General features: G+C 36.1%; 1 protein-coding gene across 11 annotated transcripts in view; it reads right to left on the bottom strand.

Moving 5' to 3' along the window:
• The window catches only part of IRAG1 (inositol 1,4,5-triphosphate receptor associated 1), a 113355-nt gene that overhangs the window by 19630 nt on the left and 72977 nt on the right, over positions 1-20748 (bottom strand). For 10 of the 11 annotated variants that reach the window (XM_071808898.1, XM_071808901.1, XM_071808902.1 and 7 more), the window contains 8 exons: positions 17283-17383; positions 14429-14499; positions 8272-8445; positions 7164-7241; positions 6684-6733; positions 6241-6282; positions 4533-5126; positions 2218-2296 (listed from right to left, as the gene is read on the bottom strand). In XM_071808898.1, the coding sequence (XP_071664999.1) occupies positions 2218-2296; positions 4533-5126; positions 6241-6282; positions 6684-6733; positions 7164-7241; positions 8272-8445; positions 14429-14499; positions 17283-17383 (1189 nt within the window). The remainder of the gene's footprint in view (positions 1-2217; positions 2297-4532; positions 5127-6240; positions 6283-6683; positions 6734-7163; positions 7242-8271; positions 8446-14428; positions 14500-17282; positions 17384-20748) is intronic. The other variant, XM_071808904.1, reaches the window with a different exon arrangement.

The following is a 20748-nucleotide window of genomic DNA, read 5'->3' as shown; positions in this document are numbered from 1 at the left end:
GAACATCTAACCTATCATTTATAATGTACTACACTACAGATTGTGTGCACCACTTATGGTGCTGAATCTACAACGTGTACTTGATTGCTCTGTATGTTGAAACAGGACATAAAGGTTATAATTGCACTCTCTACTTTTGTCACTTTCACAAGGACCAAGATATAGCTTAAACCTTTTCAAAAATTCATGTTCCTTAACTTTATTTTCATTTCATTTCATTTCACATATAAAAATTCTCCTATCTCCTTCTATCTTGCCAGAATTTAACGAAGGACACTCCTATAGGAAAGTCAGGTTCCCCAGTCTGAATCTTAGACGTGGGAAGATATCTTTGTACAGCTCTCCTGTTCATCTGGCACAACAGAAAGACTCTTAGGCTTGCCAAACAAATAGTGTGAAAAAACTCAAATTTCGTAAACGTGGAGAGCATTAACATCCTGTCTTCTGAAAGACAGAAAAGAATGGGAGATTCTTCCTAGCTACATTTCATTTCTGTCCATTTTCTTTATATTTAAAAATTCCAGTATGTACTTAAGAACAGTCATGTGTGTCCCCATAATATGCCAGCCTGACACCACACCTCCAGATCTAATAAATTCCACTTATCTAAACTACTGTAGATGCAAAGTTGTGTTTACTAAGATGATCACAATAACTTGGCATTGATAGCAAAAACATGGTGGAGCCAGTATATTTGATTCATTACAGCAAAAATGAAGTAGCTGGCTATTTCCTATTGTTTAAGCAAAATTACTACTCCAGTTAAAAAGCACAAGGTGGTTTTACTGACAATGTAAGGAAGTAAGTCTCCCTAACAAATGAACTAAGGATTTGACCCTCACTTGTTTTGCCCACTGAGGATAAGGAGTTGACCCTTAATGTTCTGGCTATCATTTAGATAAGTTAATGAGCTCTAAAAAGCTGAAAAGCTACATAAAGTAATGCTTAGCTTTTCATAATGCTTTCCTTAGAAGTTCCAAATCTACCTACATTATGTGACAGACTGGTAAAATGGCAACTATTTTACACTTTCAAACAGAGCCTGCTAAATAATTTCTGGGAAATGATATCTTAGTAGAGTGACAGGAATAATATTACCATATCTAAGAATCCAAAGATATAATCACTAAATACAGAAAGAGGACAAGTTGTCTCTTTTTAATCTTGTTCCATTCAAACTGAAGATAAGTCTGTTCCCAGAGATAACAAGAAAAGTAATATCTCAGCCATCTCCCTGTGTAACAGAAACTTTAAGGCCTTACGAAACAGTCCCAATGCAAATCTATGCATTACCAAAATGAACAGTATTAGGAAAAACTGAAATTGTCTTTGGATGAAATATGGGATAATTATTTTCAGCTCCTTTTATATTAATTATCTCCATTTCAGCTAATGTGGCATTAAAAACACTCTGAGCAAGTTCTGACTTGACTACTTCCAAACAAACACACAGTTTTGATTTACATATTTTCAGCTGATTGTTCAGCACTACAGCTATTTAGGTCTTCCAGTTGGTGAACTGTTCTCAGGATTATATCTTTGCTCTTTGTTTCTATTCTGAATCTTTTTAGATGCAGTCTACAGGCATCAAATCTCATTTGCCTGTGTTAGACTGGAAAAAAAAAAAAGATTAGTGCCAAATTTTGGTTTCCTCATTTACACAGTTTTAAGCCTTTTCATTATTAAAAATCATGCTAATTGAGCTAAAAGCAAACGAACAAATCCACTTATCGTAAGGCATGTTTTTCCAATCCTTCAATCACATTTATGTCTCTCCCTTCTCTACTCTTATCTATCCAGATTGACATAGAGCTGTGGACCAGAATTGAACATGCCATTCCAATATTTGCTACACATATACTAAAATTTAAAAAAGCAGGAATAAAGCAATCCATTTCTTATTTATACTTTCAAGGATCAAATTCACCCTTATGGCCACAAAAGAAAGTCACTGAAACTTGAGACAGTCCTCCACCTATGCAGTACAAGCTAGACTCTGTAATTATACCTACAGTATCTTCTTGGCTCAGGTCATCAGGTAATTCAGATACTTCTATTATCGGTCTCTCTTATTTATTATTTACTACCCTCCTCCATGACTGCTTCATTACAACTCCTACTGCAATCGAAGAAAAAGACTTTTTTCTCCCTCCATATTAGTCAATTATAAAAATCAGTGTATAACAAACACTCCTTCCAGCTTTTATGATACTGCACCTTTTTCCTGTTCAGCTGCTTCACTAAGTTCAGGAAGTTTAAGTCCGACTAAATTTTGATTTCTCATCAAAATGTGCTCCTGTTAAGAAAAACAGTAACATTTCTAAGTAATTTAACTAGAAATCTGAATTTAAATAATCCTGCCATGAGAACACCAAATATAACATTTGGTTTAGTTAATAAATAGTGGAGATACTGATATCAAGTTATAGTCAGATGCTATATTCTGTGGATACAGGTACATACACACACACACACACTCTTAAATATTACCATATTTCAAATTTCATACATGCATTATTTAGAAAAATTCCTGGTCAGGCAGAGATTTGCAACATGTGCCCCTTACTCAAGCAGAAAAATGGAGTTTTGGTAAATCAGAGTTTTAGTAATTGAGAGTGGGAAAAATATTTTTGAATATAGCCATAGTAGTAAGTATCCCAGAAAGAAGAAAAAATTCAGAAAATTGGATACATGAGACCTTACCACTTTGACTTGATCAGTAGGATTTATTCACACCAAATCTTGGCATGCTACAGCTGCAAGTTAATACTTCACTGTTACTGTACTCAGCCCCTTTTCCTTACTGGTAGGGATTAAACCTGGTTATTTTATTTCTCATCTCCTCATTTTCTACTTTCACATTCTCAAATATGTTGAGAATGCACAAACACCCACTTTTGTCTATAAGTAGACAATTCCTACTGGAGACAGAGTTCAAATCTCACCTAACCGGAATTACATATCATGCTGTATTAATTTTCTGATTGTAACTACTAATTATATGGCTCAACTGTCTCTATAATCAAAACTTCCAGTACATATATGCTAAGAATACGCGTGTTGCATAAACAGGAAAAGATTAATAACTAAGATGCCATTCCCAAGCAATACAACTTAAATGAAATAACCAAAGGGCAGAATTTGAGTTCCTCACGTGGCAGTCCTGTGTTCATCATAAAATATCAACTACTGGGGGTCTAAGAAAATATTCGTACTAGTCTGTTAAGGAAAGTAACTATTTTTTTTTGTTTCTTTCAAAGGTCTTTTTGCCTATACACATGTGGTAGTTCCCTTATTATGGTGGTTTATCATTTCATGACATTTCTACTTTTCAATACACTGGTTAATTCTTAGGGTTTAATTCTTAAATTTTACTAATAATTTAGGCAATTACTTAACCGTGGATTAATTTATAAATTTCATATTCCAAGTCTATCCTTCAAGAAGCTGACACATTTGCACCATGATAGAATTAGGAACCTCAAGTCTGGCTACCCCATATATGCCCCTGCTCCCAGGGACACCCAGTTTTGAAATTCTAGACACATTTTCTGAGAACATTCAATAAACAAAAAAACCATACAAAATTAATTTCCTGTCCCCTAAGATCTTGCAAATGTAATGTTATTGCACAGGCTAGTAATATTGAATGACAGGACTGTTGCCCTTAGAAGGGAGAATACCAACCAACACAGGACCCAAACCCATTCAGCTAAACAATGTACAAGTGTTTTTTCAAACCAAAGAAAGTTCACAAACGGTATACAATACACCCCTTAAACAATGCGTAGTAACTGCCTCTGAACTTCAGTTAAAGTTTTCCATTTACATGCAGGTCTCGGCCCACTCATACAGAAATCCGTTAATTACTCAATATATTGTGAGAGCCTGTGCATCTGAGGACAATTCCAAAGGGGTAGAAAAAGCAATGCACAGGGAAGCAAAGGAAGTAAAAGGGCATAAGTGACCCTTTAAAAGAGAATGTTGTTACATCCTGAGGAAGGAAAGATTCTTCAGATTTAAAATTCTCTTTAGAAATCAAAACAGATCATTTTACTCCTGAGTATGCTTTACAAATGGTGTGACCATTAATCAATTGCTTCCTGTTTATAGGTCACGTAAACAATGCAAAAGTGATATATATTGTGTTCTAGACTCACCTTTCTGTCACAACGAAAGCAATTAGTACTTTCTTGACACCAATGTTACAGTTTCTTTCTGGGGGCATGTGCAAGAGTATATGCACATCCATATGTGCACATCCATTGGTGCATCTTGAAGAGACCACAGTGCAGTTGATGCATTTTTGAAGAGAACTAAGAATAATTCCATAGAATTTAGTTACAGGATACAATTTTACTACAGTTGCAAATGAAAACCACAGTACAATACTGCATTGATTTTCCTGAAACTGTTTTCCATTATATTACTGTATGTTTCTTGCAATGATAAAAAAAATTATAAGCAAGTTGAAATTTTAGCAAGATATGAAAATAACTTCAGAATAGGATACAGTTGATAGTAGGACTCACCTCTCTGAGCTTTGTCAATTTTTGCATTCGAACCGGCTGAACTTGGATTTGAAGGTCTTTGAATGATTTTAACTGATTGCTGGATTTATTACCAACAACAAGGCTTTTATCTTCCTCAGATGGTAATTTTAAATGTGTTTTATCTTTCTGTCCGGGCTCCAAGCTATCCCATGACACAGCCCGTAGTAAAGGAGGATGCAGTCCACACACTTTAAATTCTGGTTTACATGAAACTTTATGGTCCCTTATTTCTGGAACAGGAATTTTTAGCTTTGAGTCCATATTTCCTATTCCTGGTCCTGGTAGATGGGTCCTTAAAGGAACATCATTTTCTTTTGTTTTCTTGAGGAATGACTTTCCAAGTTCATTTTCACAAACATTCATGCAAGTGTTAAGAGACATTCTGCCACCATCACCACCTGAAGGGGAACATTTAGGTAAACTATCCATATGTTTACGTGGATCAAAGTTTTCCTTTTGTTCTGAGAGCTTCTCTTTGGAATTTTCAAAACCAGCAGCACGAGGAACCAACCTTCCCTGAGAAATCTTTCTTTGATCATTCTGCCTTCGATCAATTAATCCTTTTGCAGCATTCTGAAAGCAGAGGGACACACATAAAATAGAGAAGCAAGCGCAGATTTTTTTCCCTCTGCCCAAGGACAAATTTTCACTGTAAAAAGCCATTTCCTTTTCAGTGACATTTGCTTTTAAATGTGCCGTTGACGAGAGAAATAATTTTTAAAAGGCACTTGAAATGACACTTAATTTGGAATCCCTTATCTGAACTTTTGAAATAATCACCTCCCATTCCAGAGTCCATTATAATAATCTACATATAGCAAAGTTTCTCATCATCTTAACGTAAGGTTTCTCTGAGTATACACCTTTAATCTTGGATTTTATAGCAGTATTATAATACTTTCATTTTATTGTTTTACATTAGTCCCTAGCCTCTCAAGGGGAAAAAAATGATAGGCTTGTATGCAACATTAAAGTACATATTTTAATCTCTCTTTTCTTACTTTGTGTGCAGTACCATAGATTATAACTTTACAGCAATCTCTACAGGAGAACTGGCAAAAGAATATGTGCCTATACCTTGGCTACTTTGGTAGAGAATCTGTATTTGTCTAAGGGCACTTGCGTCAGCAATTTAAGTCAACCAACATACAGTCTAACTGTGAGCTCTGACTTAAATATGTTACTACTCCTCTCCTTTATATAATAGTTACTGCTCCAAGATTCTGCTGCCATACTGGTTTTTGTAAGTATTGCCTAATCCACTCACAGCAAAGTCTCTTTAAAGGGCCATCTGGTATTACCTAAAACAAATTAGGAAGCATTCATATAAACCGCTCTCCCATCAGGTGCACGGAACACGAGGTATAGGAACTAAAGGAGTCTGGAAGACGATGTCTGTCTAAAACACCAGCATACACCAAAGTGGCTCTAGCAGATACTTTTTACTTACAAAGTTATTTTATATGTTGATTTTAACTGAGCTGGAGCAGGAGCAGGGTGCATGATAGGATGTAAAGGCCAGCTGTACCTCCACTACTTTGCAGGTGCTTCACAATTTTTTGGAGCAGTACCATTTTTCTTCTCACTCAGTGAACAGTCTTTTAGCCTTTTTAGTCACACAAGTCAGTCACATGAGTGCTAAGACAAACAGGCAGGTTTTGTTCAACAGTTAATGTGAAACTCTTACCTCTGCAGTTTGCCTGTCATCTTCTTTCACAGTTCTGTTATTCTAGGAAGAAAAGGTGATTTACAAGTTATCTTTCATATCTATGTTGCAAACGTTAGATACAGATACTAATCAATGAACTTGCAATCTCTTAATTTTTACACTGCTTGTCACATTTATTTATGAAGTAATTTTAGGGATTAGTTTTTTCCATAGATTAGGATTATATTAGCTCTTTTTCCATTTTATGCACTAATCAGATCTCTATGATCCTTCTGCACTTTTTACCTCATGGATTTTTGTCTTCAGAGCTAACATTTATTAGTCCCTCACTCTGCAGAAAAAACATAGAAATAACCTAGTCTTGGTATTCAAAACATCTTTTTCCTCGGAGACTAATAGGACAGCATAATGTAATATATTGCTGTAATAACCAGGTTATGTGAAGACTGTTCAGTTCTTACCTGTCCTGGGGATACTGACTCACTGTTAGTGGTTGTGCATACATCAGACCCTAGAAAGACACATGTATAATCATGGCATATCCTGATGTTTTGCTCAAAATTTCTACTACTACAGCATTAGCAAACATATATATGCACAGTTCCACGTAATATATTAAGGACAAAATTAAAATGTGGACAATACTATTGAAAAGAGGGAAAAAAATCTAAAATATAGTAAGTGAAAGATCATTAAAGCTTCTCAAAATTCCATTATTGAAAAGAATAAAAAATAGAACATGTAATCTAGCAGCACCACAGGAATAAAAATGTAATTAAAAAAATACGTAAAAATATATTTTGTGGGCATTCACGAGCTTTGTAATATTTAAGAGGACATGCCTGAATCTACAGATTTTGACTTCTCCTCAAGATATATTAAAAATTACATTTTGTGTTACCTTTATAAGTTAAAGTTTGAGCCTGTATAGATAATTTTACCTGCTGGAACTGGAAGAGTGAGAGAGTTGCTCCGAGATGCTACTGGTGAAACTTTAGGACTAAGTGTAGGGGAAACTGCTTCATTAAAACAAAGACAAAAACAAAAAACAGAGGTAATTTTACTTTCTGGCTTGTAGCTTATGAATTTTAAAAATTCAGATAGGATTAAAACATTAATCTCATAGTCAGCAGTCATGGGTTTGTCTAGGACCTGACAAGTCATTTTAATTGTCACAATGTCTTTGGCAATTAGGAACTTATAGCACTGTACACAAACTAATACAATTCTGTTGACACACAGAATTCTTATTCTCCTCAGTTTTCTGATACTTTAGGCACTGCAGAGAAGTAGACACAAGACAAGGTTTCACAAGGAATTTAGAATTTTTTTTATAAAAGACAATTTAATCTTAAAAAGGTTGTTGTTTTGTTTTGTTTTGTTTTCTCCTCCAGAAAGTGTCAAGCCAATTTTAAGATAGAACTTAGTTTTGAATTGACATTTCAAAGCTAGATGAAAGTCCCATTTAATGATAAAATGGTATTTTGTCCTAGTTTTCAGACACTTCATACAAGGGTGGGAGAGAGGGCGGGGAGGGGGGAATCAATTGACATTCTAGAACAAAACATTGTCTTCTGCTGTTTTTAAAGGAGGATCTGATCCATTTAGCTTAGTTTATGACTATGTTCAGAATAAAAGTCTGTGCCATTATCTCCAGGGGATTTGTTTTTTCAGCAGTATGAATCTTGCCATTAAAATTTCATTTTATGTACAACAGGCACTTTAAGAAGAAAATCTTCACAAACAGAAGTTTGTGACCATTTTTTAGGTTCCAATAGAAATACTTAATGAATTCCTGCTACAGTGTCTGCAGAGTGTCATTCAGGCACTTAAGAACTTGACACTGTCTTCCACTGTTACATCTGAATATAGAGATTGGTCATTTCTGTTTTATATGGAACTTTGAGGAGGAGCAAAAGAATTCTGGTCTTCAAATTAACTAAGTGTATGTATACAGTAGCAATGTATGTACTACAGTAGCTACTTAGTTATACCTTTGCAGATGTTTGAAGTAGAATATAAAATCTTGTTTTCAGAATCTGCACCTACCTGTTGGTGACTCCGGAAGGCTGCTTCTTGACTTTCTGCCTCTGCGCATCAGAAACCGTTCACTTACTTTCTTTGCCTCTTCTAGTAATTCAAGGTTTTTCTTTTTGTCTTCCTCTGATATTTTGACATCTGGTAGCTGATCATTTACCAGATCAATCACATGGCCACTGTTGTCTAGGCAGAAACCACCAGAATTAGAGTTGTACTTTGTATTTCTAGATAGGTTGTGGCATTTCAGAGTAAAAAGTACAAAACATATCTATAAATTTAGCTTTGAGCTTGCATTTAACAAAAATTCAGGTCTGCTCATTTCTAATGTTGTTACATTCTCAAGTTTAGAGCAAGTTCTCAAAACCACAGATAACCCATTAAGATTAAGTCACTATGATCAAAGATGATCTGATATGTGAAACTGGCTTTTCTGGCTGTGCCTGAAATACAGTTTTTCTAATTTATCAGTAAAAGTGGCATTAGATCCATTTCAACTAGCAGTCACGGCATTTCTATTATAGACTTAGTTTTTCCGTGGATTCTCTATGTTCAGTTTTTCAAGGTTAAGGTCCCAGAAACTTACCTGGCAAAGATTTATGCACACTAGTTTTAACATACAGTTGATTCCACCAAATAATCTATGGAATAAAGCACACATTTTGGAAGAAGAGCATTTCCCACCAATGCAGAAGCAACAGTAAAGCTGCAACTGGTAAAGCTGCAGGCAGCAGCTGATGAGCTGAAGTCTGAGAATCCAAAAAGCAAATCAAACTCGACCATGTGGTGGACCCGCAAGGATTTTCCACAGGAATTGCAAATCCCATTAGAATATTCAATGGTTAAAGAAGGCGTTAGAAATTGTTTTTCCTCACGCCCACTTAACGTTGATATATTAGATAGGGATCACAAACTGAAAGACATTGCCCTACACTTAGACCTTCAGATTAATATGTTGTTTTCTAAACAACATTTTATTAGTTGTAGAAATAATTCATTAATGTTTAGCTTCCAAATTGATCTAAACCAATAAACTTTAAGCACCAATTTTTACAGTTCTCCAGGCTATGACTAAGCAAAGAATGTAGCCTGTTGTCAGGAAGGCCCTTTTTCTGTGTGAGTTGGTGTGAATGGCTTCTATAAGCATCTAGGTTTGTGTGGAGAAACAGTTACCTGAAAACAACAAGCCAAAGAAAGGAAACATGTATGCTGACAAGGTAGTGCATGCGAGTTTTTCATGGGCTGATAAACTCTACAGACCAGTGAGCCTGCTGGATCTGCAGGAACTGATAAACAGATCACCAAGAGACTGCTCAATTTGTACAAGGCCACTGGCACACACTAGCATCAACAACAGACTGCAAGTCAGACCATTATTCTCAGGTAACTATAAGAAAATTTGTGACTGCATGAGTTAATTAACTATATGAGTGAATAAGTGATTGTGTTGTGTGAAGAGTTATCTGGTGTTAGTAACAACTTGATCACATTAACAACAGCTTAGTGAAAAAAACATGTCTGAAGAAATATCAGCGGTGTCTACCTCTCTCCCCATCTTGATGCCTCTATTAGGGAAGAGGGAATCTATAACATTGCTTTGCAATAAGAAAAAGTTATTAAAGAACGGCTTGGGTGGGAGGGAGTGAAGTCATCAGGTAGTAGGAGAAAAACATTTTTAAATTTGACAAGTCCACAGACTGGATATTCTTAAAGCAATCTATTTTTGATGAAATATCTGTTCCATTTTACACTAAGATTTGTCTGTTGAAAGCTTGAGAGGACCTCCTATGGCACTTTCCCTTGGCCAGCAAAAGAGGCGAGCTGCAAGGCACAGTACTTTCTATTCTCCTTGAACAGTTATGTTTTCCTCACTACACTCAACATCTTTGCCTTTTTATATTTGCCTTGTCTTCTGCCTCTTCACCACTTCCATTTGCCTTCCTGTTTGCTGCCATTTTCTCTTTTCCCATGAATTCCCTTTATTTTCTCCTGCTGTGTTCTATCTCAGCGCCTGTTTACAAATGACAAACGTTCAAAGAATCACTTCTTCATTATTTCAGGTATACAAATTTATGATTTTGTACATGTTCATGAAGTTACATTTCTTTCAGCCAAGTCAGACCTTCAACAGTAACAGTTTTAATTAGAAATTGCCTAATTTGGGAAAGCAACATCTTAGAATCACAGAGCAATTCAAGCTGGAAAGGACTGTTGGAGGTCATCTTATCCAATCTGTTCAAAGCAGAATAAGCCGTGAAAGATCAGGTTGCTAGTCTTTCCAGATAATCTGGTCTTGAAAAACCTGTAAGGATGAAGAATTCAAAACCTCTCTGGGTAGATTGTTCTAATGCTTGATTCTATAGTGAGTGAAAAGTTCTTTGTAACCACTTAGAGCTTTCCTTGTTTCAAATTACATCCACTGCCTCTTGCCCTCCTTCTATAAGCCTAGCTTTGTTTTCTTACTTGTCTTCTCACTGCTATTGAAAGGCTGTATTAGGTTTCTCCTAAAGCCATCTCATCTCCAGGCTAAATTAGGCCACCTCCTTCAGCCTTCCTTCATCAGGCAAGAGTTTCAGCACCTGGTCCAACTTCGTGGCCCACCTTTGGACTTGTTTCCATTTATCAACCCACTTTTTTTATTGGAGGTCCTAAGACTAGATGCAATTTTCTAGACGCATTCTAATGAGTGCTGAGTAAAGGGGAATGAGCACTTCCTTGATCTGCTGGGTAAGCTTCTGTTAGTCCAGTCCACGCCATTGTTAGCCCTCTTTGCTGCAAGGGCGCACTGCTGGCTCGTGTTCAACCCACTGTCTACCAAGGCCTCCAGGCCTTTGTCAGCAGAACAGCTTTCCAGCCAGCCAAGCCCCAGCCTGTACCTACTACAAGGGGTTACTCCTTCCCAGATGTAGGACGCTGAATTTGTCTTCGCTGAACTTCATCAAGTCCCTAGTGGCCCATTCCTCCAGCCTGTTTAGGTCTATCTGAATTGCAGCATTGCCCTCAAGCACATATTAATCTCTCCACTTTGATTTCATTTGCTAATTTTGATCAAAAATTATTACTCTGATTGAGTGCACTCCATCCTCCTCCAGGTCATTGATAAAGATGGAAAGCACAACTGATTTTCTTGAGTGGGTTCCAAGGGACAGCCAAGGGCTGACCAGAGCAGCTGGCACAGGAGCAGGCTGGAAGCAAAGCTCTGGATTCAGCACAATGACATCTGGAAAGGTTTATTTCTTTCCGAGAACACTCTCCTTCCACTAAAGTCCAGGGAGCATATGACTAACTAACCAGTCACTACTCGCAGAGCCAAACTATCCAACCATTATTTTACCTGTCCAGTTGTCCCCCCATCCAGACCATAAAGTCCTAATTCAGATACCAAATTTGGGGGGTAGCTGGGGACGGGGGAGCAGATCTTGCTGTTGCCTCTTCAAGTATGGAGGGATAACAATTATTTTGTGTAAGTCTGATATCTATAAGTATAGTTCCATAAATTTGTTTAGTTTCCACAAGTTTAGTTACCTCTAAAATCAACTTTTGGCAAGTAGGGTAGGTTTTTAAGTGTTCCAAGTACCCTTAAGTGGATTTGAGCTGATTTATGTGGATCTTATCTCCATCTTAGTTTTATAGGACGCATAAAGGAAGTTTTCCTTTGAATACAAGCAGCCAAAATCCACATTTTAGTCACTAATTTAAAGGACCAATCACAAAACCGGAGCAGATGCACAAGAAGTCACAAGTCTTTGAAGCCTCGTAACAATCTTTCACTGGCCTTTCTCTCAACTACATTGTTACAGGCATACTGATGCAACTGAGTACCCAATTACGAAAGTGTCAGAATCACAAGCTAGTAAGGATTAATTCTAGCTGTTACTGATACAAATAGTTAGCACCTTCTCTTTGCATGGCTGAGAAATTAACTCTAGTACAGCAGTGGAAATACTACTTACATAAAATATTTTATTACCTTATTAACAAAAAGGATATTCTGCTGAATTTAAAAGTCTCTAGTTCTCTATTTGTGTGAAACTAGTCCAGGATTGCAGGTATATAAAAGTATTATTGTATTTTTGTCATGTCACAAATCTCAAATTAATTCCAGCAAAGTAGTTGTCATAAATCCGCACAAACAAACAAACAAAAATAAATGACGTGTAATAATACATTAAATTCTACCAGAAAGGGTGCTGGCCTCTCTACTTTGAGAAAGGAAAAAAAATAAATCAAGTGAAACCACTGTTAACAGCAGAGAGAGTTTGGGTTACTTTCAGAGGTACTCATTTTATTTTTCTTCATGTAATAGCTCCTATACAAGAGAAAGTAGAAACATACCTATAATTCAGGGAAAGCAGACGTAGCTGTAGCCATTTTCAACCCTAGGGATGCATGATCTGCTATCAGCAGCAGATCAGTGCTGCTTATAAGAAATAAGAAAACTGGAACACAGGAGTCCCATTGCTAATGGAAAATACTGAAATGATCTGTGAACCTCCATGCCAAGGTTCAATAGATTGATCAAGAACAACTCCATACATGTGACTTTGTTAATAAAAATGTGCTAAGAGGACTTATTAATCAGAGTCCTTAAGAGAATCTCAATTACTAAGAGGAAACTGAGGTGATGAAACAGAATTTTTATTCTGAATATTTGAGTATCAGAGAGGTAGCAGGGCTCTGATGTTTGCTGGTGCTTCAGTAAAGAAAAAAATCCATTTCAAGCTGCCTAAGAACTAGATTCCTTTCTGATAGTAAAAAGGGTCCTTCCCTTTAAAAGCCTTTGAAAGTATTGGAATAGTCACCTCATAAGCTCAGCTTTAAGTGTATTAATTTTTTTGTAAGGTATGAAATGTTCACACAAGGGATTTTACAGAAAACTGTTTTCATGCACAGTATAAAACAGTGATAACTTGCTTAAGTTAAAGGTTGGGAGAAAGTAATATTGTAAAGGTAAAAACAGTTTTAAAAATTTATTCTAAATTTCTGATTCCCCTCCCACGCATTTTGGTAGGAGGTCTCATGTCCTTATTCCTTCATCCCTAACATTCTATAGTATAAACATTCTATCAACTCTATCAATCTTTTACTTTATAGGAAATACATAAATGGAGCCAAGTAACAATCCAAAAACAAACAGACCAAGGTTAAGAACTGATGCAGGCCGCTGACTGAACAGGGTGAGCATTTATCTCAGTTTGCAGTACTCACAAATCTGCATCCACACCATTAGTCCCCCTGAATAACAATTTACTCCACAGATAGCTACTAGAAAACTAATAGAACTAATAATGTGGTAAGAGACTCATTAGCAAGTGAAGAAATGAAGGAAATCTTCCCCTGAAGAGTTTGTAATCATTTAAGGTTTAATCTGATATGATCTCCAAACTAAATAACTTGACAGTTAAATGTCTTTTAAGGGTCTTGCTAAAAAAATTGTTCAGAAGTCATAAAAAACAGCACTAGTGAACAGTATTTTGCATAAAACAAAAAATTTAAGCATAGCTCCAGCTTTCTAACAATGTTCAGCTAATCCATTAATCTTTAGCTTGGAGAAGAGGAGACTGAGGGGTGACCTCATTCATGTTTATAAATATGTAAAGGGTGAGTGTCACGAGGATGGAGCCAGGCTCTTCTTGCTGACAACCAGTGGTAAGACAAGGGGCAATGGGTTCAAACTGGAACACAGGAGGTTCCACTTAAATATGAGAAGAAACTTCTTCTCAGTGAGGGTGACAGACACTGGACCAGGCTGTCCAGGGGGGTTGTGGAGTCTCCTACTCTGGAGACAGTCAAAACCCGCCTGGACACCTTCCTGTGTAACCTCATCTGGGTGTTCCTGTTCTGGTGGGGGGATAGGACCAGATGATCTTTCGAGGTCCCTTCCAATCCCTAACATTCTGTGATTCTGTAATCTAACAACTTTATGAAACTACCAATACACATATCTCCCTGGCTTGCTCTGCATGCCATACACTGAGGATCATAAGTAATCATGAGGATCATGAGTGATCATAACTCAACACGCTGGCAGCATTCCCTGTGTGTGCATTAGACAGTATGCACAGGAAAAAAGCTGTGGTCAAGACAGCCAGACTCTATATTTAGGTCTCTATTGCATGTCACACTTTCTGAGAAAAGATCCTAAGGTAAGTGAATAATTGCTTCTTACCAACAGAAGTCAATGAATTTGTTGGACTCCTAGTGGCACGGTTAGAATGTCTCCTATGAGGACTACGAGGCCTAGAGATAAAAATGAACAAACAGAAATTAGGGGGGTATGCCACAAAGAAAAAGAACGAAGTTCTACTTCTCTATAAAAAGTTAACATATAAAAAAAAAAAAAAAAGCAAGCACTTTCTTTGATTATAAAAATGAAAACAAAACCTTTTACTGCAATTCCTCTCATCTCCAAACAACTGATAAATGGAGGAAGACTGTAGAAACAAGGAAAATCCACAGAAATTGCTCTCATAAAGTAGTTCTGACATTGGCTGATAACCTCATATACTGTAAACTTCTGATTTCTCAGAAAAAAACACATTTCTTTAGTTCATTATCATGACTTAAAACTAATGTAAATATCTTACTTTGCAGGGGGAAAAGAAAAAAAAAGAAAAAGAAAAATTAGTCTTTGTAAGTTGTTAGTGCTTCCTAAACTAAGTTTTAAGATTGAAATAATTTCTTAGGCTCCTACGTTGACACAGCAATATGGGAACTTTCTAGATTGAAAATCAGGTGAAAGTCTCAAACGACTGCAGGAAATTAAATTCTGATCCAGCAAATAATGCTGCTTTTAAGTGCCTGCATTATAATCCCGCCTCTTAAATAATCTTGAATCTTGGAGAAGTACACTTTAAAGATACAAGCAAATTATTGTCTACATTTATGATCAATACTTTCTGATTAGTTTTTTCTCACACTTCAAGTCTAATGGCAGGTCAATACATTAAAAATCCCAGGTCAAGAAGTATGCTTTATTAGAAGACTGAAAATAACCTTGTTTTGACTCAAAATTGAATTGAAGTTTTCAATTTACAACAGAATATTTCCATTTAACAGCTACACTGAACCTCAAGGTGATATTGCCCTGTCTACCTGAACAGGTCCAAACATCTGCTTCAAAACTCACTGTACTATAGTATTCCAGCTAGACATTTAAGTGCTTCCAGCTTTCTTAGAATCACTGTCTACTTGAATTATCAACAGATTCCTATTTACTTTCAGAAGATGAGGAATGTGCTCCTATCGCAGCTCCCAGGTGCTGCAGAAGTTTGTTTCGCAGCTTCACCCAAACAGTAGGAGGACTGAACAGATATGAGGGACGAAGGGAAAGGAAAGAGCTGGAAAAGAAGCCTATACTTGTTGCATCTCTTCTTTAGGTAGAAAAAAGTCCAGCAACTTGATTTCTAATCCTTCCAACTCAGGACTTTAAAAGAACTGAGCATATCTTAATCAGCTTTAAAAGAAAACGTTAAAGATGCTGACCAATAATATAATGATATTTTAATATCTCAGAATATTATCATGTGAAACAAAGTTAGTCAGCAATGTGAGACTACCAACAATTTTTCTAAGGAAAGAAATGATATACAATAATAGTAGCTTCACTAGCAAAACCTTCAGTTACATAAAACTGTATGTGCTTTAAGTCAACAGCAAGATAATATGCACAAGACTGGAAGGTAGATTTATTCTGAAAGATATAGGTAATATGGTAAACCTGTCAAAAGAAGATAAGAAGCATTTTCAGCAGTTCATAAAGCTGTCAATCGCTAAACATAAAAATGAAATACAATACTTGCAAAAGCTATTAGTAAAAATTGCAACATATTTTTATGATCATAAGTCTTCCTTGGAAATTTTCTGCCCTCACATATAAGCCTTATTATACAATCTGTCATACATTGCAAGTATTTCTTTTGCAAAAAACCTTCCTTCATTAAAACACACTTTAGTAATTTAAGGATCATGCAAACAGATTGTTTTTAAGAACAAGTTTGTTGTTGTATTTTCCTTTCAATACACAAAACAATTACAACAGATTGCAAATATTGCTACAATGTCTATTTTTCAGCATGATACTAAAGATATTGTAATAAGATGGTAATATAGCTAGTTCTTTAATTCAAGAAGGGAACAGACAACACAGGCTTTGTACATAAGATAAAACCATTTGCAAGAGCATATCTTGTGGAACTTAAATCTTTAGTATTTCAAAAAACAGTAATCTTTTTTTAAGTCTTACAAGCATTAATTTCCTAACTCTACATCAGTCTACAAAGTTCTTACTGGTTCAGTGGAAATATTTGTAGGATTAAAGGCAGTACTAGTGGTGTACTTATATAATTAGTACACCAGAATTAGGGATTTAGCTACTAAAGTGAACAATTTCCATAGGGGAAAATACTTCAGGAAACATAAAAATTGTCCCATTTTGGTTGCTCATTGACTGGGTCTAAGTAAAGTTCAAGATTTGGACAGAAAGACAGTATTGCACATTTCCATGAACAGAACATGAGGAATCCAACTGCACTTACCCTTGTAGTAGGTGCAGGATTGCAGTGCACATATGCACACCGCTGTATGTCTACAAAAGGCTTTGACCAAGACATTTTTTCCTCACCAGGCCGTATTTTATTTTCTAGCAAAAGGATGGACTTCAAGAGTTACAGCTTTTAGTCCAAAGTATGCAAAACTTTTAATTTACATGAACTCTCTCATCTTTCAGAATAGCATCATTTGAAACTAAAAAATGTAAATTAAAGTATATTGAGTCAAGTTGGCAGGCTTAGTATAGTATATGAAACTCTAATATTTTAGTATCAATTATATACCTGTCCTCCCCCACTACTCTGCATCCAAAGAATCATCATCAAAATGAAAAGACAATATGATCACATTACAAATAGAGATACATCAATAATATTTTGTTACAATATACATTTCAATGCAATATTTTAGAAATGCAGCTCCTGGAATTACTGTACGATTTATGCATAGATTGGTAATGTATTATATAGTACCTGTTAACCAGATTTTTATCAATTTCTACATCTGGCGTAACAGCATTCTCTGGAAGAACAATAGAAGGTGTACTGCATGTTGTCCCTTCAACAGTTGTGTCCTGAATGGTTTGTGACAAATATAAAAATGTAGTTAAACAGAAATTCAAAACACTGAATATTGATGTTCTATGTGGAAAATAATGTGTATTGCTCAATTTAGCTAAAAGAGAAAATTATTGAACTAAGCAAGAATTAGCTCTTATTTGATAAAATAAATGTGAATTAGAAGCCTATACATAAATTGCTAAAAAGAGATGATGGAGACCTGGAATATCTCTTTTATTTACAAATTTTCAATGCACATAAGGTAAACTCAATAAGCATGAAACTAATGAGAAAGCTTTAAAACAGTAGACAAACCAATTTTTCACACAGCAAACCATTCCTCTGCTAAAGTACATGTGCAACATTTAGTGAACTCACAAGCTGAATGCAAGTGTGAAAAGTAGCGATTTATAACAGCCCTAAACTTTGCATATAAAACCTCTACACAGTACTAGCGTGCAATGAAAGGTTGAATAAATGTAGTATTAAGAGTACAAATGATGTAAACAAATATATATTATATTATATTATCTTGTCAGTGTTCTACTTCTTTTTCCCTCCCATTAATTGGATTTTTTTTTAAATACAACTGCAATATTTAATAAAATACGATATATTTTTTAAGTGACAAAAGAAAGTGGCACTGAATATCAAGGTATGCTTGCCTTCCTAAAAAAATATGAGAACTTGTCCTGAGAATTTAATCCCACACCTTCTACCACCATGACCCCAATCAGCTCAAGAGAAGGAATCAGTTTTCTGTGAAATATCCCAAATGGAAATGCATCAAGTTGGAATAAAAAAACCCAGTGGATTTCTCATATGCTGTCAAAAAATAATTACTTCTACCCCACGTATTACATTTGGATTAACAAAAACCAAAAGAAAAGACAAAACAACTCCTGTACTGTAGAAAGGCTAACTAAGCAATCTTGTGTTCACAGTCACTCAAGAAGATGAAAAAAGTGATTAACATAATATCATGCAGAAGAGGGAAAGTGAAGACACCTGTTAGAAGTTGCAGTTTTTATTTCAAAGGATAATCATGAGATGAGTAGAGCATATCATAGCAGTGTGAGTACTTACAGCTGGAGGGAAAGCCTCACAAAAGTGGCAGGGAATTGCCATCAATCAGCTTGTAAAATTTAAATATTAATTTCTAAATTCTCAAATCCTAATTGCTTCTGCTAGGTATCATATGTACAAATATTTGATTTTATTTAGTTATTCGGAATCTTTTTTTTTTTCCCCTGAAACTACGTCAGAAGAAATTTTTACTTTAGTTGGCATTGGACTAGATAACAGAATATAACTGAATAGTTTCAGTTGGAAGGGACCTACAGCGATCATCTAGTTCAACCGCCTGATCACTTCAGGGCTGACCAAAAATTAAAGTGTGTTATTACAGGTATTGTCTAAATGCCACTTAAACACTAACAGGCTTGGGGCATCTTCCACCTCTCTAGGAAGCAACACTTCTGGATTTTCTAAAAGAGGATGTTTGCTATCCATGGCACAAAACAAATTATACTCAACTATTAGAAACATAATCTTCCTTTCAATGAAAAAGCATTTGTTGTCGATTTTGCTTACCCCTTTTAAGAATGTTTACCTACTAGATGTTGACACAGGTGTAATGAATTCACAGTAACATTTATTTTGGTAATATTCATTAAATAGGCAGGTAATAAAAAGCTGTAATAAAAGCACTAATTGAGGCATTTACAGAATGAAGCATGTAATAGCTCACAGTTTAACAGGTCAACATTTTAGGCCAGAGAAAATCAAATATTTTCAATTATTTGAAACAAAGGCCATCATTAATAATTGTTTCGCTCATCTACCGTCATGTGGAGAAATTAGTGGTCATTAGGTTTGTTACCATAAACAGGCAGCCAAGAATATAAACTGAAATGCAATTATATACATCTGGAAAGCTAACAGTTACATGACTGCTAATATCCATCAGATACAATAGAACTCCTTTCAGCATCTCTCCCAGTGCTGCATTTTATTCTTGTTAAAATGATGCATTTTCTGATCAATTCAAAGAAATCTAGAAGCCATTTGAAAATTGTGTAATATTAAAGGATATAGAATAATGCTTCTTCCTCTCAAAGGCAATAAAATATACTTTGGTTTGGACATCTGATCTAAGATTTGTGATTCTGTTGTAAAAAGCATTTTTTTAGACTGAAATAAATACATTCCATGCTGCTCCACACTTCTATACTCATAATTCTCATATGACGTTCCTTAGCAAGTTCACATTGTCAGTCACAGCAGAGCAGGAAACATGCCAAGAAAATCATACGAAGTTTATGAAAAATATCCTTGTAATGTAGGAAACGTTAGAATGCAAAAGCATGATCTACTATGTGATACAAGTGCAAGGCTGACATTGTATGATAATAGTTTGAAAGCAATATTTTGTAGTATGCTCCAAAATGTTACTAAGTAACAATGTATTTTGTGTAACAGTTGATAAAAATTCAGGTGACTGCCCTTCTTGCAGGGCAAAGCAGCTGAGTACACATGCACATTCTTTATACTCATCTCATGACTGCCAAACAGCAAAAGCTTTTGAATGACATTACATCAGTATTAAAGTCACTCAAGTCCATTTTAGGACTTTAAAACCAGCTCATTAAAAAGAAAAAAAGGAAAAGAAAAAGGCTGTAGGCAAGGCTAGTTCAGGTCAGGTAGAATATATTAATTAAGTGTGGTCAGCTGCTATAGCAGTTTGACTTGTACACAGGTGAAAACTCACAACTCCTGCTGTGGTGCATTTGTATAGGAGAGGGCAGAGAGAATCTATAGAGCAGGAGTAACTACTCCCACATTTATACAATCCTAAAATTACGTTCGGCCCTTTGAAGCCAACCGCAAAGCTGATGTGGCCCTCAGTGAAAATGAGTTTGACACCCCTGCTATAGAGCATGAAGCTCCCAGAAGGCCACCTGGCTTGAATCAAGAGAAATCTTTCTATTCTGCAGAGTGCTTGGGCTGCTACATGCAGATCTTGGAAGAGAAGCTTTAACAGGAGGCTTGTGCTGTCTCACAGTCAGCACAAAGATGAAGCAGTTCTCCCCTGCCCGCCTGTCACTGCCCTCTCTGTGTGGGCTTCCAGACAAGTCTGCTCTCCAGCTGTTCCCAGCAGCTGCCTCACCTCTCAGCACCAGTAACCTCCTGCTACCAAGTCCTTGCTTGCCCTTTCTCCCAGGCTCTCCTCCTCTCACAAAAATATAGGGTAAAACTCACTGCACCTCTATGGCCAGGCTGGGAACTGATCCGCCTGCTCTACAAGGATGATCAGGTGCCATCCAGTCTTGTGCAGGGTTGAGAGGATGGCTCACACAGTTTGGTCCGTAAGGGAAGA

The sequence above is a fragment of the Patagioenas fasciata genome, chromosome 5 (assembly GCF_037038585.1).
Source record: "Patagioenas fasciata isolate bPatFas1 chromosome 5, bPatFas1.hap1, whole genome shotgun sequence".
NCBI lineage: Eukaryota > Metazoa > Chordata > Aves > Columbiformes > Columbidae > Patagioenas > Patagioenas fasciata.
Note: the sequence above shows the minus strand (reverse complement) of the source record. Positions and strands in the feature narration are given on the sequence as shown.